Source organism: Colias philodice, chromosome 22, assembly GCF_061535455.1.
Source record: "Colias philodice isolate Cphi_HAF_F1 chromosome 22, ilColPhil1 Martin Lab GWU primary, whole genome shotgun sequence".
Classification (NCBI taxonomy): Eukaryota; Metazoa; Arthropoda; class Insecta; order Lepidoptera; family Pieridae; genus Colias; species Colias philodice.
The window spans coordinates 4,607,798-4,634,629 of NC_143107.1; the positions used below are offsets into that span (position 1 = coordinate 4,607,798).

The 26,832-nt window shown below is 32.2% G+C and overlaps 2 protein-coding genes across 2 annotated transcripts in view; one reads left to right on the forward strand and one right to left on the reverse strand.

The window, feature by feature from the left end:
* Nucleotides 1–464: 464 nt before the first annotated feature.
* On the reverse strand, nucleotides 465–20,104 carry Gint3 (GDI interacting protein 3). The gene is made up of 9 exons (XM_089709346.1): nucleotides 19,666–20,104; nucleotides 17,886–18,209; nucleotides 16,442–16,575; nucleotides 16,029–16,170; nucleotides 9,252–9,346; nucleotides 4,742–4,895; nucleotides 3,563–3,720; nucleotides 2,344–2,473; nucleotides 465–1,880 (listed from the first exon to the last, which is right to left on the reverse strand). The coding sequence occupies exons 2-9, from the start codon at nucleotides 18,126–18,128 to the stop codon at nucleotides 1,605–1,607; spliced, it is 1,332 nt and encodes a 443-aa protein (XP_089565472.1). The 5' UTR covers nucleotides 18,129–18,209; nucleotides 19,666–20,104; the 3' UTR covers nucleotides 465–1,604.
* Nucleotides 20,105–25,173: 5,069 nt separating this feature from the next.
* LOC149478422 (multicopper oxidase 3-like) overlaps nucleotides 25,174–26,832 on the forward strand; it is a 96,761-nt gene continuing 95,102 nt past the window's right edge. The window contains exon 1 of the mRNA XM_089709297.1: nucleotides 25,174–25,266. The gene's annotated coding sequence lies outside the window, so the exon portion shown is untranslated. The remainder of the gene's footprint in view (nucleotides 25,267–26,832) is intronic.

The window sequence follows — 26,832 nt, forward strand, 5'->3', positions numbered from 1 at the left end:
AGTGCAAACACGAATTTACTTCGTGTACCTATCAATATATATTTTAACCTGTGACTTTCAACTACATCTTTGGTCAAGAACTATGCCTAAAAACTTGGTTTCAGTAAATTTTTGAATCTTTTTACCATTTTAGTGGATATTAAGATGAGTCATATTGTTTTTGCTTTTATTATAAAATTGGATGTAATTTGTTTTCTGCTAGATTTATGTTTAATCCGTTATCCTCTACAGTATTCTGTGACATTTCTTCTACATATATAAAAATGAAACCCGTTTCGCGTTGTCACGGCATCACGCGTGAACGGGTGGACCGATTTCGATAATTCTTTTTTTATTATATTCCTTGAAAGAAAGACGCGGGTTCGAATCCCGCGGAATAATAGAATTTTAAAAACTTATTCTTCAACAATTTGTAGTTTTCTATCGCTGAAAACGGAGGTGGTGTTAAAAATAAAACACATAAATAACATTATTAAATTTATTTTGCACAATTATGAACATCTCGACTTACAAAAAATAGTGAAAGATTACAACAATTTGTTTACTTTGCATTATAAGTTAAAAAGCTTTTTAACCTTAATATCTATATTTAAAATTACATGTGTGCATATAATAGGAGAGGATTATAATTGATAAGTAATCAATAAAATAGTTGAGTGTAAGGAACATAAGTTTAAGGCTTGGTTGCACCATTTTTTAGTTAATGTTAAATCTATACTAATATTATAAAGCTGAAGAGTTTGTTTGTTTGTTTGAACGCGCTAATCTCATGAACTACTCTTCCGATTTGAAAAATTATTTCGGTGTTAGATAGCCCATTTATCGTGGAAGGCTATGATATATCATTACGCTAAGACCAACAGGAGCGGAGCAATGCGGGTGAAACCGCGCGGCACAGCTAGTTTATAACAATAACAGTAACAGTGACTTTTACAGTGATAGCGAAATGTGTTTCACCAGCGTATTTTTTAGCATAATGTCAGTCTCAAGGCAAATGACATCTCATTTTGAATTTGACGCCTCTGACAGTTATTTAACCTTAACTTTAACCGATGAAACAGCGGTTATAGTTAGTGTTAAAATAATGACGTCCTCCTGAATTGTCAAATGGGGAACTCTTATTTTCCCTAACCGTTTCTTTAACATGTTTGTTATTGCTAAAGTAAGATGGTGCAACCCAGCCTAAATGTGACTAATGGTTAAAAGTGAATGTTACATTTTTCTTTTAATCAATAAAACAAGATAAAAAAACTTTCCACTAGATTGAATTATACATATCGATAGGTACTTGGAGTGTTTAATATTACGTTTTTAAAATGTATGTGGACGCTAGAACAAATACTTCATATAAAAACCAATATTTTGGATGGTAGCACATACTTAAATTAAAAAGGGTTATTAAAATGACTGAACATATTTTTTAAGGACTACCAAATAATAAGGAATACATTTTAAAATCCGTTTCAAGCCATCCTACATCAATATTTATAAATGCACAAAATAACTATCCGAAAATTAACTTCCAAGGCTTTTCAAAGGCAACTAGTAATTCATTAGTACACACAATCAATACAAATAAATAAAAAAATAAATATAAAAGCCAATCATATTTCTTGCACCAAAATCATGATTTCAGGTTTCAAATAAACATCTTTATTGGGACTATTATTGATTTCATCAAGAATGGACGAATGCCAGGCGAAATTTAATATACTTGTCGGTACTAATTTAAGGTCAATTAATGTTTTATTGGAATCTTCGTCTATATTTAGTTTATGACCCGTGGGTGTTGTTAGGACGAATGGTAAGTCACTATGTTCCAGATTTTCTCGAAGGAAGTCGTGAATATCTTGGTACTTTTCGTAGACTGAAAATGTTCCCTGTAAAATAAATTTACAAAAATAATAAGTGATATTTTTTTGTTTTCGTGAAATGGGAATGATGAAAAAAATGTTACATTTTATAGAAATATTTACAGTAATAGAATGACTAGCGAGAGACTATAATTTATTTAAAATAGTGATGTGTACTACTTTAACTATATACTGCTACTATACTATATATCTAATAAGATAATTATATTGCACAATAATTTAAATCTATAGACTCAATAGTGCTGTGTAAGAATAAATATTAATGTTTATAGTTTATACATATTATGAAAATAGTAAAGAGATGCCACTTTATTTTCATGAATTTACATTTTTGTAAACTTATATATACTACTTAAAAATATACATGCAAGAGCGCTGATCAGTATTTCAGTTACCTTTAAAATATAAACAAGTAGCTTAAATAATTAATGTTAATTATGTTTAAAAGACAAACAGAAAAAAATAATACCTGAAGTAAAATCCCATCTGGAAAGCGTATCCTAATAATAGCGAATTTATATTTCCTCATTTCTCGTAATTCATCCTTTTCTCTCATAGCTTTAGTGCGCAACATTTGAGATCTTTCTATCGCTTCTGCCCTGAAAATTAAATTTAATCACTACATAGTATAAAACAAAGTCGCTTTCTCTGTCCCTATGTCCCTTTGTATGCTTAAATCTTTAAAACTACGCAACGGATTTTGATGCGGTTTTTTTTAATAGATAGAGTCATTAAAGAGGAAGGTTTTTGTATATAATTTATTATGTTTTAAACAAAGCGGGCGAAGCCGCGGGCGGTAAGCTAGTATTAAATAAAAAGAAATAGAAAAGAAAACATCATAATATAACACTTGGGCCGTAATCTACAATCTATATCCAAGCCAAAAATATAGTTTTTAGAATTTTTGTCAGTTTATCTGTTTGTCTATATGTATGTCCGGGCTAAGCTCAAAAAGTACTGCATTGATTTACTTTAAAATTGGTAATAGCTTGAGACCTGAGTAAGGACATAGGATAGGTTTTGTCCCGGAAATCCCACGGGAACGGTAACTATGCGGGCTTTTCTTTGAAAACGCGGGCCAAGCCGCGGGCGGAAAGCGAGTAAATAATAATATATGCTTATTAATGAACTAGCTTTCTTTAGAAGTTTTTTTAGAAGATAAAACCTAATCTATGTGTTAATACAAGTTACCCTCTATATTAAAATTTCATTGTAATCGTTTCAGTAGTATTTGCGTGATAAAGTAACAAACACACACATACACATCCTCACAAACTTTCGCATTTATAATACTAGTACTCCGCCCCGGCTTCGCCCGTGTAGTTTAAACATGTAGGTACATGTTTAAACTATCCTATCTCTCAAGTTGGATCGAACTGCACATGGTGTGCGAATTTTATTATAATCGGTTAAGTGGTTTAGGAGTCCATTGAGGACAAACATTGTGACACGAGATTTATATATACATACTAGCTGTCCGCCCGCGGCTTCGCCCGCGTTTTAAAAGAAATACCCGTTCCCATAGGATTTCCGGGATAACACCTATCCTATGTTCTTTCTCGGGTATCAAAATATCTCTATACCAAATTTCATGCAAATTGGTTCAGTAGTTAAGGCGTGATTGAGTAACAGACAGACAGACAGAGTTACTTTCGCATTTATAATATTAGTAGGATAGTAGTATTTACCTTAACTGTTGTTCCCGTTTAATTTCCTCAGGAGTGAGTGCATAAAACGAGGGAGGTAATTGCACTTTATTGGCCGCTTGAGATGGTAATAATACTTGCAAGTTTCTATCCAACTCTAGTTGTATGGGTTCCGCTGAACGGAGAGCTTCTATTAGTGTCTGAAATTTGGATATAAATAAAATAATAATAATAGTTTAAAAAACTAAAAAACACGCTTTTTATAGAAAACCGATCTAAAAAATCGAAAATTTTATCAAATTAGTGTCATCGGTCCTCAATAAATCTACAAAGTTGGAACGAAATCTGGCCGTTTAAAGTGGGTCAAAATCGCGCCCAAAGAAGTCGGTTACAAACAAACAAACATACAGGTGAAGCTAATATAAAGCGTGTAAAAAAAAATAAATAAAAATTGTTTTATTTCAGGCCATGTGTTCCCATATGGAAGTTACAATATAATGGAAGTATAAAAATTTAAAACATTTAGAGCATCATTTATATTCCCATGACTTGATATAAATTAATTTATTTTGTAATGTATAGTGAATATAGCTTTGTTATTACTTTTAATAATATAATGGAAAAGTGAAGTCCCATCTCCCCCAGTGGGGTAAGGGACATTATACATCTGTTTCACTGATCGATTTTCTTTAGGGACAAGTAGGTGATCAGCCTTCTGTGTCCTACCAGACCGATACATTTTTTTTTCTTCGTCTCCACCGGGAATCGAACCCAGGACCCCTTGGTTCTACGCTCACGCGTCAACCACTGTACCAAGGGAGCGGTCAAGGAGGCGGTCAATTATTATTATGGAGGTAAGGATAATATTAGTAAGCATAGAAAGGATAACTAATACGAAATTTTTGATGTTTGGACAGATGTGCGGATGTTTGTTACTAAAAAAAAGTACTGAACTAATATTTTATGTGTATTATGATTTTTATTTATAAGCTTTTGCATGTGGTTTTGTCCGTACAGTTAAATAAACCTATTCAATAAGGTAAGCTTTTAGAATTTATAAATATATTGTTGTTTTTTATTACTGTTGTTTGAATAAATAAATGTTTCTTTTTGCTCTTCAATGACTTAAAATATCAAGTAACAAACACACAGCCTCACATCTGAATTAATTTTTAATTTCTCTTGTATTTCCAATTTTAACAATATTAATAATATACTTACCACTAAACTCTCAACAGAAGGCACATTATCCTTATTAAACACAAGGAAATCTTCCTCATTCCCTTCATTATTGAACAATTTCTGTTGAACGAACCCAGCCGCTAATAATAATTCCATAGCACCTTCTATTGGTTGCACGCGGTCTGTAAATGCTCTGAAATTGTTCATTTTATCATCAATTTATGTTCAAAAAATGTAGAATCTACAAAAAAAAATGTGTGCGTGTACTAGTGTACACACGTAAGAAGTGAAACTTCTTTATGACCTTAAAAATGTCACGAGTATGGCGTAACGCAAAAATGTCACGCGTACGGCGTAACGCATAAAATTTCACGCGTACTGCGTAACGCAAAAATGTTTAACTAAATTTTTGTCCAACCCCGATAAAGAAGTTTCACTTCAAAAAAATGTGTGTACTAGTGTACACACGTAAGAAGTGAAACTTCTTTATGACCTCATTGTTCAAAAAATAATTTACTATATGCAACTTTACAGAAATACAGAAATCACGCGTGGTAGGGATAAGAAAAAGATAACACTAAACGGAACGGAAAAATATATATTTATTCCAACCGCGATAAAAAAGTTTCACTTCAAAAAAAAATAGAGAAAAAATTTGTTGCATATAAAATGTAAAACTATAGTCAAGCCAATTTAATAGGCAACATTTGACGTCTATCAATTTTATCTTCGAAGAGAGGTAACCTGCTTAAAAACATCGATTAAAGTAAATTAATCGATACGGACTTGAAACATTTGTCAATCGAACTTGAAACACATGCCAATTTTAAAATTCATCAGGCGAATCCCTGTCCCAGTAATATACTTTCTTTCGTAAATTTAGGGAACAAAATAAGACAAGTATAATACATTATTAAAAAAAACACAACGCATTTATTAAGTTATGGTGATTTTTATTCACAAGTATGAAGTAGGTAATCAATGCATTCGGTTCTAGATGTCAGATTTCGATTTTTAGAGTAACGTCTCTGGTATTTAAAAAGAAAAAAGGTTTATTGACACAAAATTGTAGCGACGTCAGTTCTTTAAATCAGAAATTGTTTATTATGTTGAGAATGGTTTATCAGTAAAATCAAATCTTAAAATTACTTGTATTGGTCATTATTATTATAAACTAGCTTCCGCCCGCGACTCCGTCCGCGCGGATGTCGGTCTTCGCGTGGATGGTTTATTTCTCCATTTTGAGTAACTCTGACAATGACATCTTATAAATATCTATTGGACCCAAATACGGCTAGGCCTATAATAATACGCAACGTGTGTTCGCGGTTCTACAGAACAACGTCTATGGATAAAACTGAAAAATTAAGATTATTTTTTTTTACGTATTTTTCCAGGATAAAAAGTATCCTATTTTACGCCCAGGATAATAAGGTATAATTATACCAAGTTTCATCGAAATCGAACCGTTAGTTTTTACGTGATGCCTGAACATACAGACAGACAGACAGACAGACAGACAGACAAAAATTTTTTTAATCACATATTTCGGTTTGGTATCGATCCAGTAACACCCCCTGCTATTTATTTTTTCAATATTTTCAATGTACAGAATTGACCCTTCTACAGATTTATTATACAGGGTGTACCAAAAAGTAGTGATGAACGGAAGCTGAGAGGTAGAGGACCTAAAGGGCTATCCGAATCACCCCCATGTATGTTATGCGATTTTTCGTATTTTCGGAGTTATGACGTTTTTTTCAATTTTTCACCTATCGCCGAGTACGATGATATTTTCACTCATGCTGACGTCAATGATTGCGGAAGATGCTTGATTTTTTTTGTGTGCTAAGCTGAAAGATAGGCCAATTCAGTATGGTAACATTTACTATCGTTAGATCTTTGAATGGAATAAAAAAAAGAATTAAATGGCAAGAAAGATAAAATTACCCAGTATGTTCACCACTTCAAGGGCCCGTAAAAAAATAAAATCACATAAAAAAAGTTTTCCGTTTGACTTTTAAAAACTTGCTCTATCTATCAGATAGCTACCCTGAAAATTTCATTTAATTATTCAGAAGGCTTCAATCGAAAAATTTAAATCTAAATGTGGTAAGTGCAAAAATTGAATTAACTTGATGATCATTAAAACCAATAAATAGGTGTTTAATTACCAGAAATTTTTAAAATAACCCCGCTGTTGCTCAATGCAAGTGCGACATCACCGTAAAAAGTTGTCTTTTGAATGTCTGAATGCCCTTTTATCATTTTTAATGGTTTCTTCTGCTACTATGAATTTCCGGGTTATTTCGTCCAAATTGTGGCAGTCTCTCGTCTTTGTAGTATCCCCAAGGAAAAAAATCAATAGGGTTTATGTCCGGGGACCGTGCAGGCCAGGCTAAAGGGCAAAGATACCCTGAAAGATGGATTGGTCGTTGCAGCCTGCGCATGCGCCGGTGATGCCTGCCTTAAAGCCTGGCCTCCACGGTCCCTCGACCTAAACCCCATTGATTTGTGTCAATGAGAATACTAAAAAGACCTCGGCTACTTGAGAAAATGTCACAATTTGGACGAAATAACCCGGAAATTCATAGTAGCAGAAGAAACCATTAAAAATGATAAAAGGGCATTCAGACATTTAAAAGACAACTTTTTACGGTGATGTCGCACTTGCATTGAGCAACAGCGGGGTTATTTTAAAAATTTCTGGTAATTAAACACCTATTTATTGGTTTTAATGATCATCAAGTTAATTCAATTTTTGCACTTACCACATTTAGATTTAAATTTTTCGATTGAAGCCTTCTGAATAATTAAATGAAATTTTCAGGGTAGCTATCTGATAGATAGAGCAAGTTTTTAAAAGTCAAACGGAAAACTTTTTTTATGTGATTTTATTTTTTTACGGGCCCTTGAAGTGGTGAACATACTGGGTAATTTTATCTTTCTTGCCATTTAATTCTTTTTTTTATTCCATTCAAAGATCTAACGATAGTAAATGTTACCATACTGAATTGGCCTATCTTTCAGCTTAGCACACAAAAAAAATCAAGCATCTTCCGCAATCATTGACGTCAGCATGAGTGAAAATATCATCGTACTCGGCGATAGGTGAAAAATTGAAAAAAACGTCATAACTCCGAAAATACGAAAAATCGCATAACATACATGGGGGTGATTCGGATAGCCCTTTAGGTCCTCTACCTCTCAGCTTCCGTTCATCACTACTTTTTGGTACACCCTGTATGTATAGATATGTAATCGTAATTGAAAAAAGTTAAGCAAATGTGCAGTTCTAACAAAACGAAATATCATGTTATTCTATCTCGTCGTTACTAGGTTACGTTGTTGAATTTTGTTGAACTGTCAAATGTTGCCTATTAAAATGGCTCTACTATACTCTATCGATTTACACTCTGTTACAGTAACAGTGCATTTACATCAAATAAACATAGAGTTAGAGCGTATACGCACTATGCGGGTAGCCGCATTGCGGGTAGCCGTCCGGCTGACCGCAAGCACAATTATGTACGTAATATTCATTTCTATGCGCACTGTGCGGTCTGCGGTAGCCGCATCGGACCGCACCGCTCTTAGAGCAAGAACATTGTTTCGTGATCTTTTAGTGTAAACGAAAACTCGTATTCAGTGTTGTTCAGTATTATAACATTGCATAGAATCTTTTCGAAAGCACTTAGAACAAGGAAAGAATGCTCTATGTCTGTTTACACTAAAATCATTGGTGTACATATACATACAAAAAAAAAATTATACCGGCCGAATTGATAACCTCCTTTTTTTTAAGTCGGTTAATAATTTGACATAGTGGGGTTAGATTGTTCGTTTGATGTAAATGCATCGTAAGAAAGCTTTATATATTCTGTTTGCCATTTATTATCAACAGGTATAAATAAAGACAAAATTTTGTTTGTTGTTTTCAAACCTAGTGTGGTGTTTGGGTTTCTATAAATATTTTTTACTAGATTACCGCCCGCGGCTTCGCCCGCGTTTGCAAAGGAAAACCCGCATAGTTCCCGTTCCCGTGGGATTTCCGGGATAAAAACTATCCTATGTGTTAATCCAAGTTACCCTCTATATGTGTGCTAAATTTCATTGTAATCGGTTCAGTAGTTTTTACGTGAAAAAGTACCAAACATCCATACATCCATACATCCTTACAAACTTTCGCCTTTATAATATGTATTAGATTAATTGGAAAACAACTAATTTGTAGTATGAAAAATGCACAATTTAAATTGAAAAGTAAAATAAATAATGTTTCACCAATATTAATTTTCTTCATTAGATGAATAATGATATATATTATCTTTGTTTTAATCTATACTAATATTATAAAGAGGAAAGGTTTATATGTATGTATGTATGATTGTCACGCATAAACTACCGGACCGATTTTGATGAAATTTGGCACAGATAATCTTTAGACCCTGAGAAAGAACAAAGGCTACCTTTTATTGCGAAATATGTACCACGGGCGAAGCCGGGGCGGACCGCTAGTTATTAATAAATAAAATAGAAATTGCCTTACCTGTTGGACATTCTTATTTTCTGATATTTCTCTTCCTCAGGGTAAGTCACAATGTTCTCTAAATACTTACATAGTGTTTCAACACAGGTATCAATCTGTAAATTTAATATATAGATATATAAATTTTAAAAGGGAAAAGAAAAAATTGATTTTTTTTTTATTTAAAAAAATACTGTATATTTTGTGCCATTTAAACAGTTTAATAACTCACATTCAATAAAATAAGACAACTTAATATGTATTTCAGCATTATTTAAAATTTATCTGTTTTCATTTCAGCTGTTACGTTAACTAAATATCGAAAATTTTACGAAAAAGGCATCACTATCACCATAGACTAATACACTCAAGAAGACTTACAATCGCCATAGTAAAAAACGTAACTCGTTTCTCAGTTCCCAATTTTGTCGATAGATGTCACTCACAGTAGCATTTGGCATTTTTATAAGCTTTTTTATACGTTTAAGAACTAGATGTCGCCTTAGAGCATTAAGTCGGTTTAATGAAGCTAAGAGATGTCGCTACAAAAAAAATCAATGTGCCAAATAGTATCTTGACGTAAAATATAATACGCAAAAAACGTAAACTATAACGTAAAATATAATACGTAAAATATAATACGCAAAAAAATATTTTTATTTAAATGTTATTTTTTGCTCTGAATCGCGCAAGCGAAATGTTTTCGTTACAGAGCATATATACAACTTTCCGCCATTAATAATCGGGGCCTTTACGGCCGGCCGGTCGAGTAGACTAGTCTTTCCCTTTTTCGATTGAGGAAATCCACCTCCCTACCTCCACATCATTTTGTTTTAGTTTTAAAGATTTAATAAGCGTAAAATAATACTTTCTTCATTTTTGTATTTTGAGTAAACGTAACACTAATAACGGTTAGTTTGACCAGAGGCGACTCGTGACAAAATTGTATGGGTGTTTAATTAAGTATTGAACTAAAGTCTAAAACAAAGAAAATACAGTAGCGTAGTAAATTCATTACAAAAAAAAAGCACCACAATAAGGGTGCTATTACAGATTTTTAACAAAAAACGCTATTTTACGGTACAATTTTAACTCAAAGCATGAGAACAAAGTAATATCTTAAATCTTTATATATAAAAATGAATCGCAAAATGTGTTGGTAAGCGCATAACTCGAGAACGGCTGAACCGATTTCGATAATTCTTTTTTTATTATATTCCTTGAAGTACGAGGATGGTTTTTATGTAGAGAAAACGTAAATCGTAGACGTCTCAAGTGGCTCCCCATTCGCATGCGACGTAATCTCCATTACCTTCAATTATTATACCGTATCCTTTTCGATCCCATCACTCCTTCCTACCTTAAGAATAACTTTTCATTTCTACACTGTGAAAACTACTCTCTACGATCCGTTGACAGACTTATTTTGTGTACCCCATCTCGACACACACACTTCTTTGGTGATTCCTTTACTGCCACTGCTGTTAAGCTATGGAACTCCTTACCACTAAAGATAAGACTTGCTCCCTCTTTACCCTCATTTAAAAACCTTGTTCGGAAACATTTCTTTTTATCAGCCTTTAATTCGGAATAGTATATTTATTATATGTATTTACATTTATTAGTATTATAGAATATATTTTTTATACTTTATGTAATTTTATGTATGTATTATCATTAATTATTTATTTATTTTTCTATTATAATACATATATTGTATATTATATATTATGTAAGGTTATTTATAGTATAGTTATTATACATGTATGTATAGTTATTTATATGTGCATAATATAATGTACTTTTTGTGTAAGTATCATAGTTACTTTTTTTATTTTCATGTTTATAGTTAAATTCTAATTTTATTTCCAAAATTCTATTTACTAAATATTTCGCTTTTTTACCGTTTGGTTGCCTGGCAGAGATCACTGCTTAGTGATAAGGCCGCCGATTGTACTACATCTTTCTTGTACCATATTTTCTTTTTATTGTTTCCTATTTTTAAGTGATTGTATTACAATAAAGTGTAATAAATAAATAAATAAATATGTACCACGGGCGAAGCCGGGGCGGACCGCTAGTTACAAATAATTGGAATATTTCGATTTGCAACAAATAATCTTATGCTTTCATAAAAACTACTTGCGTAATCGATTACAAACACTCTGCGTTTTCCTAGGCTAAAACATCAAAAGGACGTCTGCGAGTGCTCCGCTAAAAATGCCGTTTTGCACTGTCAAGCCTTGCAGAAGCAATTCAAACATGTCGAATATTAAAAAAGATGGAATAACCTTTCATTTGTGTATATTTTTTTAACGTACATTTCTAATTAAATGCAATTTCTAATAATCGTCGATGTATCGTTTAGCGATATGATCAAGACAAATAATCGAGTCGTTTACTCGATCATTGATGCGGCCCCACGAGACTATCATGGAAAGAAAATATACAAATTTAATCTTTATGAACTAAGAGATAAAGTTGAATTTAAAACCCGATAATGAACCGCATTCCTTACGAGTCTATCTTTTAGCCCCTTGACCACCGAGCGGCCCGATCGGACCACGGCCCACGGGCCACGACACAATAGATTTTCTATTGTGTCTGTGATTCCGGGGGCTGAGGCATTAAAGAAATACAAATTTAATCTTTATGATCTAAGTTATAAAGTTGAATTTAGAACGCGATATTGAACCGCACTCCCCACGAGACAACTTGGAATGAAATACAAATTTAATCTTTATGAACTTAGGGATAGAGTTGAATTTAAAAACTCGTCGCTTAAAAGGTCATAAATTTTTACGACTTTCGTGACACAAATTATTTTTGTGAATGTGTGATTGTGTTTCAATAGTGTGAGTTACCTTCCCCGCACCAAAATCAGCAGAAAGTTTAGTTAGAACATTTGCCAGCGTACTCCATCCATTACTTAATGATCTAAGACCATGGACCACGTTGCTATGAACTGTTTTTGTCAAAGAATTACTCGAACAATTAGAGCATAAATTTCTACGTAAGATGTATAGGTGCCCGTAGCTGTATTGATGAGTCTCGTACTTAAAAACCGATAGATGCTGGTTCAAATCATTGCCGTACATCTTTTTTTTTTTCCTTTCCCGTATTTTATGGTCATATAAATAATACTGTTTACAAGGGAATAATTAAGAAGAAAAAAGATATAGACATTTTTTTTAACAGAAAATAAGAATTTAAATAATATATATTACTAGCGGTCCGCCCCGGCTTCGCCCGTGGTACATATTTACGTTTACTCTACATAAAAACCATCCTCGTACTTCAAGGAATATAATAAAAAAAGAATTATCGAAATCGGTTCAGCCGTTCTCGAGTTATGCGCTTACCAACACATTTTGCGATTCATTTTTATATATAAGACTAGCAGTCCGCCCCGGCTTCGCCCGTGGTACATATTCACGTTTTCTCTACATAAGAACCATCCTCGAACTTCAAGGAATATTATAAAAAAAGAATTAACGAAATCGGTTAATCCGTTCTCAAGTTATGCGCTTACCAACACATTTTGGGATTCATTTTTATATTATAAAGATATACACTACTCTGATCACTATGTCGAATGTTTGTAGTGGGTGTCGAAATCTTATTAAAGGTACTCTCTTCCTTAAGATGCTCCACAATCCTATATAAGTTACTCTATGATGCTCCACCACCGCGTTGCTATGAACTGTATTTATCAAAGAAATACTCGAACAATTAGAGCATAAAGGAGAATGACCACGGGTGGTATCGGTAAAATTTTAGTTGTGCCACGTATTCGTGATATTGTTAATTCCTATTTGTATTTATAATGATCATATGTATCAATATTAAGTCTTAATTATACCGGATAAATTGAAATAATAGTAAAAGTTATTCTTTTGAAACATGTATGACCACGTATGGAATCGGTAAAATACTAGTTGTGTCACGTGTTCGTGATATTGTTAATTCCTATTTGTATTTATAATGATCATATTTATCACTATTAAGTCGTAATTATACCGAATAAATAGAAATAAAAGTAAAAGTTTCTGTTTTGACACATTATATCTATCTCTCTTGCAAGCGTCCTGCGTCATATGTCATAGTTGAATGAATGTGTTCGACGCATTGTTCGACGTTATTTATTTTGAATTATAATGTTTATTACGATTTACTTTTCACATTTGTCTTGTAAATTAAAATATTACCTATGTAATAAATGTAAAACTTAACGTTCATTGTTAGTATAAACTCGATAAAGTATTTTTTTGAAGCGTTGAATAAAACTATTGTTTTATTTTTATTGTCGTGAACTGCGGCTTATTTACATAATAACTTTAATCGTTTAAAAAGTACTAACATCAAGCTTTAAATTGAGCTATATTTCATCTTGACACAATAAGTTTGATTGCGATACCAAGTGCCATAGTCACTTGGGCAATCTCCTTTCAATGTAAGACGTATAAGTGCCGGTAGCTGTGTTGACTGAGTCTCGTACTTTAAAATCGATAGATGCTGGTTCAAATCATCGCTGTTCATCCACATTTTTTTTTCTTTTCCCGTATTTTAAGGGTCATATAAATAATACTGTTTACAAGAGAATACTTAAGAAGAAAAAAGAAAAGACATTTTTTTTAACAGAAAATAAAGAATATATATAATATACACTACTCTGATCACTATGTTGAATGTTTGTAGTGGGTGTCGAAATCTTATTAAAGGTACTCACTTCCTTAAGATGCTCCACCACCGCGTTGCTATGAACTGTATTTACTATTTATCAAAGAAATACTCGAACAATTAGAGCATAAATTTCAATGTAAGACGTATAAGTGCCTGTAGCTGTGTTGACTGAGTCTCGTACTTTAAAATCGATAGATGCTGGTTCAAATCATCGCTGTACATCCACATTTTTTTTTCTTTTCCCGTATTTTATGGTCATATAAATAATACTGTTTACAAGGGAATACTTAAGAAGAAAAAAGATATAGACATTTTTTTAACAGAAAATAAAGAATATATATAATATAATTATATTATATACACTACTCTGATCACTATGTCGAATGTTTGTAGTGGGTGTCGAAATCGTAATAGAGGTACTCACTTCCTTAGATGCTCCCTAAAAACTAAAATAATAATTCAAAAACACCGGAGTTTTTAAAACAACGCCCTCTAGATGTAATAATTGAAAATCGATAGTTTGCTGTTTCCTTAGTTCTAAAATTGGTCACTAGGTGGCGCTTTTAAAACTGCAAATTAAATAATAAGCTCAAATGAGAGCGCCATCTAGCAATAAGCTGAAATTACGGGGTACGATCTCTAGTATGACAATCATCAGTCCTCTTTAGATTCTATTAGTCCATGCTATCACTACATAGTATAAAACAAAGTCGCTTTCTCTGTCCCTATTTCCCTTTGTATGCTTAAATCTTTAAAACTACGCAACAGATTTTGATGCGTTTTTTTTTTAATAGATAGAGTGATTCAAGAGGTAGGTTTTAGTATATAATTTATTAGGTTTTAGACAAAGCGGGCGAAGCCGCGGGCGGTAAGCTAGTGAAATATAAATGTTTGTTTGATATCATATAGATATACTAGCGGTCCGCCCCGGCTTCGCCCGTGGTACCTACATGTTTAAACGGGTTTGACGCACTTGGTGCACTTCTCAACTTGTACACCATGCTCAAATGGTGAACTTAGCAACTTGTACACTTCTCAAATGGTACACTTCGCGACTGGTACACGTCTCAAATGGTGCACTTCGCAAATGGTGCACTTTTTAAGATTAGTTGATATTTGGAAAAATTGTGTAAAAATGAAAGAATTTTTAGTTTTGGATGTTTAATTTTTATAATTATGTCAACACAATAATAATAATTAAACTATACAGAATCACCTTAAACACTATAACATTTTGGGTCATTTTTATTTTTTCAAAAATAAAAATGTGATGGCAGGATGTGATGTTTGATCGAAAATATAAAAAACTATTACGTAAATTAGACAGAAGTATTGCGGTGGAACATTTCATGAAGAAGATCACGTTTCTCCAATTATTCAAGTAATTTAATTAATAGCTATTTACTTAATTATTAAATAGTAACAATTACAAAGTTTTACTTATTATTACTTTTACTAATTTGTTTTTAAGAAACAGGTTATGATTTAATTTAAAGCTTTTATTTAATTAGTAATAGTTAAAAGTTAAATAATAATATTACAAAGGTTATTGATATAATATGATATTATATCATATCTTTATTATGATATTTTTTTACTGTAAATCTACTTTTTTTTGACATAATTATATTATTTTTATTATATCCGAGTCACATTTTTATTTTTGAAAAAATAAAAATGACCCAAAATGTTATAGTGTTTAAGGTGATTCTGTATAGTTTAATTATTATTATTGTGTTGACATAATTATAAAAATTAAACATCCAAAACTAAAAATTCTTTCATTTTTACACAATTTTTCCAAATCTCAACTAATCTTAAAAAGTGCACCATTTGCGAAGTGCACCATTTGAGACGTGTACCAGTCGCGAAGTGTACCATTTGAGAAGTGTACAAGTTGCTAAGTTCACCATTTGAGCATGGTGTACAAGTTGAGAAGTGCACCAAGTGCGTCAAACCCGTTTAAACTATCCTATCTCTCAAGTTGGATCGAACTGCACATGGTGTGCGAATTTTATTATAATCGGTTAAGTGGTTTAGGAGTGCATTGAGGACAAACATTGTGACACGAGATTTATATATATTAAGATGGTTTATCAATAATAATAATCTCACCTTTTCCCTATTATTATTACACGACTGTATAATAAGACAAGCTGTGAGTCCTCGCTCCTCTTCTAATTGTTCATACAGGAATGTTTTTATGTTTCGCTTCCATTCGTCGCGAGGTAATATGTCATTGCTTATTATTGGACATCTGTAAATAAGTATTTATTTATTTATTAAAATAATGTATGCTCCGAATCCCTTTTTAATTTTGTAGTCTAGTAATTATTGAATAAAATAAATATACATTGATGTAATGTTTGAAGCACTGATGTATAAATGCAAGTCAAATTTGTGATCGCTTTGCATTTTTTAAGCAGTATTGTTTTTAAATCATCTTATAGGCAGCCAAATAGTTTATTAAATTATGCAACATATTTATTTTAGGTATATATTCCATAGACAAAGTTGCAAATACTAACTTGAAATAAACACCAGAAGCGGCAAAATTTCCCGGCACTTCCTTTTCTATTTCTACCTTCTTTTCCACTGGGAGGGGTTCATTTTCAACTTTTGAGTTTGTCGCTTCACTCTCCAATTCTCTTTTGACCTGAGCCTGTGGTATTTCAATAAATATTATGTAATCTATATATATAAAACTCAAAGGTGACTGATATAGTGATCTATCAACGCACAGCCCAAACCACTGGACGTATCGGGCTGAAATTTGGCATGCAGGTAGATGTTAGGACGTAGGCATCCGCTAAGAAAGGATTTCCCGAAATTCTTGCGGGAACGGGGAAAAACGGGGATGCACGTACAAAGTCGTGGGCGGAAGCTAGTTATAAATATTTAAATAAGAGTCTTTACTTTCACATTATAAAAATAAGTAATAGAATATTCATTGCTCATGTTTCAGGTACTTAAGATATTAAATAAATAAAAATGAGGTGCATTAGGGTAATTCCTGATGACGGGGTAAATGCAATAATGTTAAAATAATATGTAACTAATGATTAATTAAACAAACATGAATAATATTGTTAACAAACTCGTTTATTTTCATGTGATGCCTTCACGATACTCACAATAAAACTATACTCTCAAGTGTATTCACAATTTTCCTAATTACTCGACATCCGGAATTCCTCGAATGCACTTTTAAAATTGGACAAAATATAAGCTTGGTCAATTCGTTCAATACTCTAACTGCGAATAAATCTTAATAAAACTAGTTACACAAAAGGACGAAAACATCGGAACCGTAGCTAACCGAAGGACTTGTTTTGTATTGAGAAGAAAATAAAGATTAACAATAAAACATGATTTAATATTTTTCAAGACAGTTTGGTAACACACAACACAGATAAATAACAGGCTCAGAAATAAAATTAAAAGGAAAAGCCTGAAATAACATGATTATCTCATAAAAGATTAATTTCTATATTTAAGAAAAGATAAATTATTTGAATTAATTGTTACATAAGCTTTCAATAAATAATACAATTGAAACAGCAATTCTTCAATCAAAAAACTACATAATACATATTATTTATTTTTATTTATTTGACACTTCATTACACACATTATTTTATAAAATATAAAAGTAAATATGTAACGGGGCGGCCTTATCACTTCAGAGTGATCTCTACCAGGCGACCCCTCAGGCAAAGGACAAGTGTTTGCTGTATAAAGGGAGGCATCAAAATCTTATTTTAAAAACTAAACAATATTTTATAAACATACATATTACTTAATAATTAATAATATATACCTACTAAATGATAAACATACACATATAAAATAATAGTTATTAATTACTTAAAGTATTAAGGTCACTACTCGGAGCCATATTCCAGATCTAAATAATATTTATGTATTAGACGTTTATAAGAAGTTAAAGATTGATACATGAAAGATACATACCCTAATAGCAGCCAAAGAAGTATTAAAAGCAGGATTATCTCTCTTCTGCGACAGTCTCGCCAGCGCAGCCTCCGCAGCCACCTTACTCTCCTCCGAAAGACCGCTCCTCTTGACCACGGGTTCCTCTCGCCTCACAGACTGGTTACTTATACTGGACTCACTTAACCTGTGGCCAGGACCAGCTAACTTGAATTTGGCGTCCGCTTTCTTTTTTTGAAAGAATTTCTTTATCTTTTCCGCCATTTTAGATGCGCGGTGTGTGTTCTTTTGGCAGTTTTAACTTGGATACACTCTCTTTTAGTTGTGCTATGGTTGCTGATGTAGCTGTAAAAAAATTAACTTCATGAGACAAGAAACAACAGGATATTGATGAAAACTATTTATGTTAATCATACTAACAGTGTTTTCTTACTAGAACTTTTTAATTAGAATGCAAAACAATTAATGACATACCTACTGAGAAATTTTCTTTTTTTCTACACTAGATTTGGTTTAAGAAACTTAAAGGCACAAACTAGTTAACAAAGTTTACACATTTTTATCAAGATAGATTAGAGAATGCAACAATATATAGATGTTTTTGATAAAAACTCAACTATATGACGTAAGGGTAGAGAAAAAGGCGTAGGCCAGGTAATTATTGTTAGTTGTTAATTAGCTTTAAAATGAAAGTAAATGGAACGGGATAATAGAATTGAATGCGGGAATACACTAGGGCATGCACCCGGGTTTACCCGGTTCCGAAAAACCCGGGTAAACCCGGGTTTTTTGATGATCTTGAGAACCGGGTCTGAATAGTATGAAACCCGGTTCTCCCGGTTCCGACCAAAATATTAAAATATAAAGTATTATTTATATGTTGCTGCATTATTTTAACAAATTTATTCTATCTGGCAACGTCAGACTCACGTGCATCGCGAATTTTCGTGCCACGCCTTAAGCGTGGCTCTGATTAGTTGTCTAACCTTAGATGCTATAAGTTTCCTACGGGTGTATTACCAAAAAAAAAAAATTAGGCTTCCAAAATGACAAAAATTAGGCTACTGAAATATTTTTATTAGATTTGTCGTGAATTTGAAAAGCTGTTGATTTTACTATTTCATATAATGATCCAGTCATGTTTTTGTTTTTGGTATCAAGCTGAAATTTATATCGAATACTCAAGTCTTCGGTCCCTTGATGCTGTGAAAAAGTCAAACTCACAAGCCAACGCATCAAAAGATACAGCTGTAAATGCTGAAAATTTTCGCAAATTTCGACATTCGCGTGGGACTCAAAACCTACAGGGTACTTCTCATGAACACAGAGCCTTTAAATTTGGTAAAAGTAACGTCTTATAACACAGATAAAGGAAAAATTGCTAGAAACATAAATTTTAAAGTAACAACATTATAAAAAAAAATAGGTTTGTTCGGAGCCCTCGGAGCGCGAGTCCGACTCGCACTTGGCCGGTTTTTTGCTTTACAGTTTGCAGTTAATGAATAAGGTTTAAGTTTATATGTGATATTATGATAACAAGGTACTTTTATAAGACTGATAAATAAAGAGAAGTATTGAAATTTCGTTTATTTATTAATTTAATAAAATAAGACACAATCCGCGTAAAATAAAAGGCCTATCAGGTACTTTTACAGTTACTTTTGTTTAATTTCGTATTTTTTTCCGAGGTATTATAAAAGAACCGGGTAACCCGGTTCTACCCGGTTCTGAGCTCGATTTGGAACCGGGTTTCAGAAACTTGGAACCGGACTCGGTTCTGCATGCCCTAGAATACACTTACCGGGTTTCATAAACCGCTCAGATATCCGGTTTCCATAAACACGCCAAGATATAAAAATCAATAACAACGTAAACACAAGAATGATAAGAAATGTTTTAAGGAGCAATAATTGAAACTCGTTGAAGAAAAATACTTCCGCTAAGTCGTCGTAAAACGTGAATTCATTAAAATTTACAAGACTTTTAGGTAAGTTTTCGATTGGCAATGATGACACGCAAGACTGAAAGAAATCTTTCGCGAAGCCCAGAGTATCCTCGATTTGAAGATACAAAGCTTCGTAAAGGGTGGAATTAAAACCCGTGTTTTCGAATAAAGACATTACACATGTACAATATGCATGCAAATAATAATTTGCGCAAAAACTTTAAAATGATGAAATTATAACATAGGAAGTAGGCTGTATTGAAAAATAATCGCAAAATGCAAGTGCAACATTCGAAGAATTGTCAACGTCGTCGTCAAAGTCAATTGACAATAAATATGGCACCCACAGATTAAATGGCACCCGCCAGATGACAGAACCATAAACTAAAAATCACAGACGACATCTCTCGTCTTTTTGATCTAAATTCAAATGGAAAAATTGGGAAAAATAATAATATTTTATTACATATTCACTGGGACGATAACAAATCTCGCTCAATATTATATTAAGCATTTTCATTTACTACAGTTAGTTTGATTTATAATGCAGTAATTTTTTTCAAATCGCTTAGGTCACATTGATCTTGCAAGAATAAATGTTGTGTTGCACATTCTGGGCATTCTGGCTAATCATTTAAACCACATACATTAAAATTCAAGTAATTTTATATTATAGATAACTGTGTTTTAAACAGACAATCGATTGAGCAACTGTTTAGATGAGTGTTTATCGTGTGTTTAGAAATAGAATTTCAGAAAACAACTTTCTGAAATTCTAGAGATCTGTTTAAATTTTGATAGATAACAGATAAAAAACATCAAATATTTCGGATTGAAATAGAAAATAATACAATATTCTAACTGCTATGAAGATAGTTACGCATTAGTGTAGAAATTGAAAAATTAATAGGGATTCCATTGCATGTAATTTTGTTGCTTCTAATATAAGGCAAAACATACAATTAATAAAAGTTATACAAAACTTGGCGTTTAACTGTGTGATGATTTGATGTGATACTTGTAAAAAATATTAGTGCATTATAATTATTATGAGCCACACATTACATCATGATTTTTATAAAAATATTTTATTAAATAGACCTTGAAGTAATTTCACAGAAAACCCATTAGTTGAATAAAGACTAGTATTTAAAAATTATCAGCAAGTATTGCAGAGCGCATTTATGCTGGAAGTTTTTAAATGAGTTTAGGCACGCAATGTTGCCATTTGAATTATTGATATGATGACGTTTTGCAGTTTAAATATTTTCTGTGAATCCAAATTTATTACGTCCAAATTACCTTTATTACTTGCTCTGTGCAAATTACCTTCGATACACTCTCTTCATTGATGTTATTTTTATTATTACATATTAAAGCATATAACACTATATTAATAATTATCGAGGAAGGCTATTAATAATAATAGATATCATCACGCTAAGAACAACAAGGAGCGGAGCAATGCGGATAAAACCGCGGGGCACAGCTAGTTTGTTATAAAGGTCAATCTAAAGATATGGCAGAGAAGAAAATCAGTAATAAGAATTAGTTTCTATGTTTATAATAAAAAAAATCGTTTGCATTAAATTAGACTGCATTTTGTCCATTACGGTACTTTTAAATTTTCATTTCGATCTATAATACAATAAGTAGATACATAATGCAATATTTATCTCATATTTTCCTTCCATTCCATTTTTCCTTTTGTGGTTCGGAACTCCAAAAATGCAAAACTGTAATATTTTGGAACGAAGGTTATGTTAAAGGTAAGGTATATGAACAGGAAATGTAATTTCATTGTATTGACTGACCGTCTGAACTCTGAAGTAGGTAGTGAATTCCTGTGTCCCTTTGTGGGGTATGGGTCAAATGCAAAATGCTAATCGATTTTCTTTACGTAGTAGTTACAATTATTTATTGAGTTTCTTTCAAAAGTTTAAAAAAACTAATTTAGGTACTAATAGAATCTTCTTATCTTCCCCCAGATAATAATAATAATATGATAATGTAATTTATCTAAATAACATAACGTGATGATGTGAAGATATCTTTACTGTCATATTGTAAAACCTCTTCATTTGATTCTAGGTACTAGTAAGTTAGTAATTACTAGCTGCTACTAAATATCTTCGTAGTTCGTAGGTATCTATGGGAGTTAAAATATGAATACTTTTTGAGTAACGTATTTTACCCATAGATAACTAAAGACACATTAATTCGCTTAACTAGTACCTACCATAGTATACTTTCGCATTAAACACAATAATTAATTGAGATTTAAGGTATTGTGACGATTCGCAAACAATTGCTTGATACATTTGAAAGTCATATTTCGCGCTGTCTTGTTCACATCTGATAATTTGTTTTATCGTGTGATAGGAGTAAGATAAAATATCCGCTTATTTCATGTAACTAGCATTAGTTTATCTAACACTCAATATAGGTACTTTTCTTTAATCTTTGATCATGTCTCTGTGGGGTGTTGGTTCTTTGAAGTTGTATTTTTCAAGTATCATGTTACAATATAGGAAGTGATCATCGCTGCCAAGAAGAATTTAGGATTAAAATATCCTATGTTTTCAGCTTGAGGTAGAGTTGTTTTTTAAAGTGAAACTTTTATTACATCGCATCGTCTCAAACTTTTTGGTCTGCGCTACACTGCTTTGTGTAGCGCATGTCGCGTGTATCGCAGCTGCCGAGTAGGTATACCTACTCGGCAGCCGACCGTCACGCGACATGCGCTACACAAAGCAGTGTTCGGAACCGTTCGAACAGTTTCACTTTTACCGTGGTTTCATAAAACCACACAACATTTTTTTTGAAAACTTCAAACATTATTATTGATTGGTACTAAAATACGGGGTTAATTTTCATAATACCCCGCATAGGGCACACGACATAATATTATGGCGCGTCGATATGTAGACTATTTTTAGTTTTACCAATCTCACCCTGAATTACATATTGGCTCTATCATGGACTAAAAGACTAACTATAATTTTTCATAATGCACGTAAATAATGCATCGTGCGCGGTTCTTTTAGTAATAATGTTAGTAATTGAAGATTTATTTTTATTTTCATTAACAACTCGTTATTGTCCATAAGCCATTATATTTAATTGGTATAGTCATATACATATAGATTATAGGTAGTGTCTTGTATTTTTCATGGTTAACAGAAGATATAGGTTTATAACTTCGTTGCCATCCGCGTTTTATTTTAAAACAAAGAACAATATTTATATCTCAGAACAGATAAGACATAATGTGTAAAGAGAGTGGATTAGCATTATCAAGATTTTTTGGTTGCAGTACATAAAAATACCTACGTTAGGTATGAAACAACCTAGCAGACATTTCATAGAACCTTATCTGGGCTAATCATAATATACTTTAATCAGTAAACGATGAACGTAAACAGGAACATAATTCTTTTTTGAAAATGAAAAATTTTCAGTGCAGTAATGTGGTCGAGTATGTTCTTTTTCGCAGTAGAATTTTCATTTACTAGCCCATTGAGCCCCGAACGGCCCGATCGGTCCACGACACAATAGATTTTCTATTGTGTCTGTGATTCCGGGGCCTGAGTTACTAGGTATCTTTTTACTTTTTCTTTACTTGGGTAATAAAGATTTTTGTATCGTTCTACATAGAAACTAGGTATCAATTTAATTGCATAATAAATTTCATTGAAAACTATGCAGTGGATTTATTTATTTATATTTGCGTGTAATAAGGCTGTTATGAAATTAGCTCAAAACTGTACCGCTTGTAGTTGTTTACCGCTTGTAAACAAAACAATTAGGTAAGTATAATCATACAATTTTTAAACTATTTTGTATGAAATGCAAGGAACATTTTGCTTATACATGAATTGGGAATTAATTATAAATACTGAATAATATGAACAAATTACAAGGATTCCATTCAGACTACCTACATAATACCGTAGACGTAGGTCTCAAACATTAATCTTGGATCCTAAGGAAAGGTTTTACGTTTTTTAGGCATTTGTAGTCTGTCTTGATTTAGTACTGTTATATCTGCTAAGGATAGGGCTTATAAGTAGTTGCCCGAAAGACTTGGGTTTGACTTTTTATTTATTCAGGGAAATATGGTAGGATGTTTGAATTGAATGCGTTAACATCATTATGTGACTACATATAATAGCTCCTAAAAATAAGAAACAATTTAGTATTTTAGGTGTCCGTTTTAAAGCATTTAGTAATTAGAATTAGATAAATGTCTTGTCTTTCTTTCTTCTTTCTTCCAATTAACGTTTAAAGGTTTTTAATTTTTAAATAACTTTTAACTCAATAGATTTTCAGATAGTCCGTCCGTAAATAGCACTAATTAGTGGTAATGAATAGGTCATTTAAAACAAGAAATACGCCACTGCACTACAGTTAGTGGTCGCCATTATAAACATAAAGCTCCAACATGGCTCCAACGATTATCACTTACCTTCTTGCTGTTTATTCAACAAACAATATCTAAACAAAACTTTGACTTAGATGATAGTTCTACTTGTGGTTCTACTTCGTGTTTCTTGTAATGATTATGTTGTGAAACTATTAGTTCCTATAGTTATAGGCTAGAATCTAGATCGATTGCTAGTTCATTTAAGTCCCTTTAATAATTCATTGGTTAAGTTTCAGAGCTGTAAGTAATCAATAGGAAAGCGCATTAGGTAAAGTTTTAGTTGCAAGTAGTTGTATATAGTATTTATGTGTTGAAACACACTTGTCGTTTTTCACCGTCTGTGTACTTACTTGAATCTTTAAAACTATGCAACGGATTTTGATGCGGTTAGATACCTAGAGAGTTAGAGACTAGAGTGATTCTCAAGGAAGGTTTTAGTACCTACCTATATAATTTATAAGGACAAAGCGGGCGAAGCCGCGGGCGAAAGCTCGTATTATTATTTATTCATACTCGACTACCATATTATGTGCATTTTTAAAAGACTGTCTGTTTATTCAATTTAAATTTAACAGCTTGTTACCATTACCTAATTAAAGAGACAGTTGAAGATCCACTCATAGATGTTATAAAATTTGATCTCTAACAGGAGGTAATAAATCGTGAATTCGTCTAAAATCATGTTTAAGTTAACTAATGCGGACGTTAATTGCCCCGATTATAACATTAAAACTTAAAAGGATGCAAATTAGTACTACATTTACTGGGTTAACTTTATAAAATGAGGTAAAATGTAAGAGCGAAAAGCCAATGCTAGTTTACATACAACAGGGTTTAATTTAACCAAGAACACTTATCACCATGTAAATTCAAGATGTCGATAATGTTATATGATTAGATAATAAGAGAATCGAGATATTCTGATACTAGTGGTTTCCTATTTAACAAAACAAACACACACAAGTAGTGTATAGAGTTAGAAGTACATGTGAAAATTATAGTGAACTTGCTTTTTTCAGTTGATGATAGAGGTAAGTTTTATCTATATTTTTTGTTATTAATTAAAAATAGGTAATTTATTCATTGAGAATTAATCATAGAAATAAGGCACTATTTATTCATCTTAATTAAACCACTATATTACTTACAGACTATTTTCATTACACTTTTATCAATCATTTAGTTTACTTAATAGTTAATACATAGGTACCTACGTCTATTGCAATTACTTACAAGTTTGATTAGTTCTTACATTTCCTGTAAAGATAACAAACATGTTCAAAATAACAATTTTTTAAAACATTTAATAAAATGCTTGACTAGATAATAATCGCGAAATAATTTTTCATTCCCTAATTGTATAATGTGTTGTATTCGTAAAAATAAACTACAACAATTTTTTTATAGAATAAATAAGAAAATTTAAGAAATTTCAAGGTTTTATATTTCGAAATATACATTACCACGTAAAAGTAAAATCATGTCGGGAAACGGGAATAGAACAATACGGGAAAACCTCCCGCGCTTATCAGATTCCATATAAAGGAAAATATTGACTATTTTCTCAAACCTAACATCTTACTATTTTAGATAGATAGATAGATAACACGTTTATTCATAGAACACAAGAAAATATACATAATACAAACACAAAACATAAAATCAATTAAAAGACACAAAAAACACAGTATAAAAAAGAAACGGATACATTTAATGTGCACAGTGTTCTACGAACAGGCCTTGGCTCAGCATATATGTCAGGGTTGAAAAATGACGCTGATATTCTGCCAATGCCTCTAGAGGGCAGAAAAATAAAATAAAAAAAATTCTAGACTTATCGTCAATCGTCTGCTATAATATTATGAGCTCTAAAGCATATTTATAAACAATGCCATTAAGAAATGCTAACGACGTCTTGTAGAAAGTTCTCGACGCTTTTATAATACCTACAATTTTAAGAAGTGCTTCTATTTAAGCGTATTCAAATAACAGTTATGTACTTACTTTTAAATTTTAAATAGGTATCTATTGAGATTTTTATTTATTTGTTCGGATTATAATATCAAACAGACAAGGATTAGCGAGGATGAATTTTGTGTACTTAAAATATGTTTCTTTAATACCTAGTAGGTAAGTAGTTATTCATACCTTATAAGAGAGGAAAATAGAGTACCTAGGTAGTTCTTAGTGTTCCAAAATTACCTATACCAAAAATGGGCAAGTAGGTAAATTTTTGTGTAATAATACATACTTACCTAGTAGACTTAGTTATGATAATATTATACAAACTTTTCAATGTGACTTTCTTAAATAACTGATTTTATAATAATATGTAGTGTATTCGTTCTTAGCAGCAGATACCTACCTAATCTATAAATTGTAAAAAGGCAGCTAAACTGACCGGGCTGCTTCGCACAGCAATTGTTTCGCGAGGCTGCTCACTCTGTGTGTATCCGCCTAATGGGCCCTCTACAAAATGGAGAGCTTTGGGCGAGTAGAGGCAATAACGATACCTAGTGTAGAGGGCCTAAATGTCTATGATCGGCCATCATTGTAGATGCTTTTTCTTAATCGCCGTAAGGCCGTTTATCGCTAAC

Excerpts from the sequence above, each read along its gene's own strand:
- Gint3 (XM_089709346.1), bottom strand. The coding sequence starts at position 18,128 with ATGGCGGAAAAGATAAAGAAATTCTTTCAAAAAAAGAAAGCGGACGCC. Across the intron at positions 4,896-9,251 it reads AAAATAAGAATGTCCAACAG|AGCATTTACAGACCGCGTGC; the intron begins GTAAGGCAATTT and ends GAACAATTTCAG. Across the intron at positions 1,881-2,343 it reads CAGATGGGATTTTACTTCAG|GGAACATTTTCAGTCTACGA; the intron begins GTATTATTTTTT and ends TTTATTTTACAG.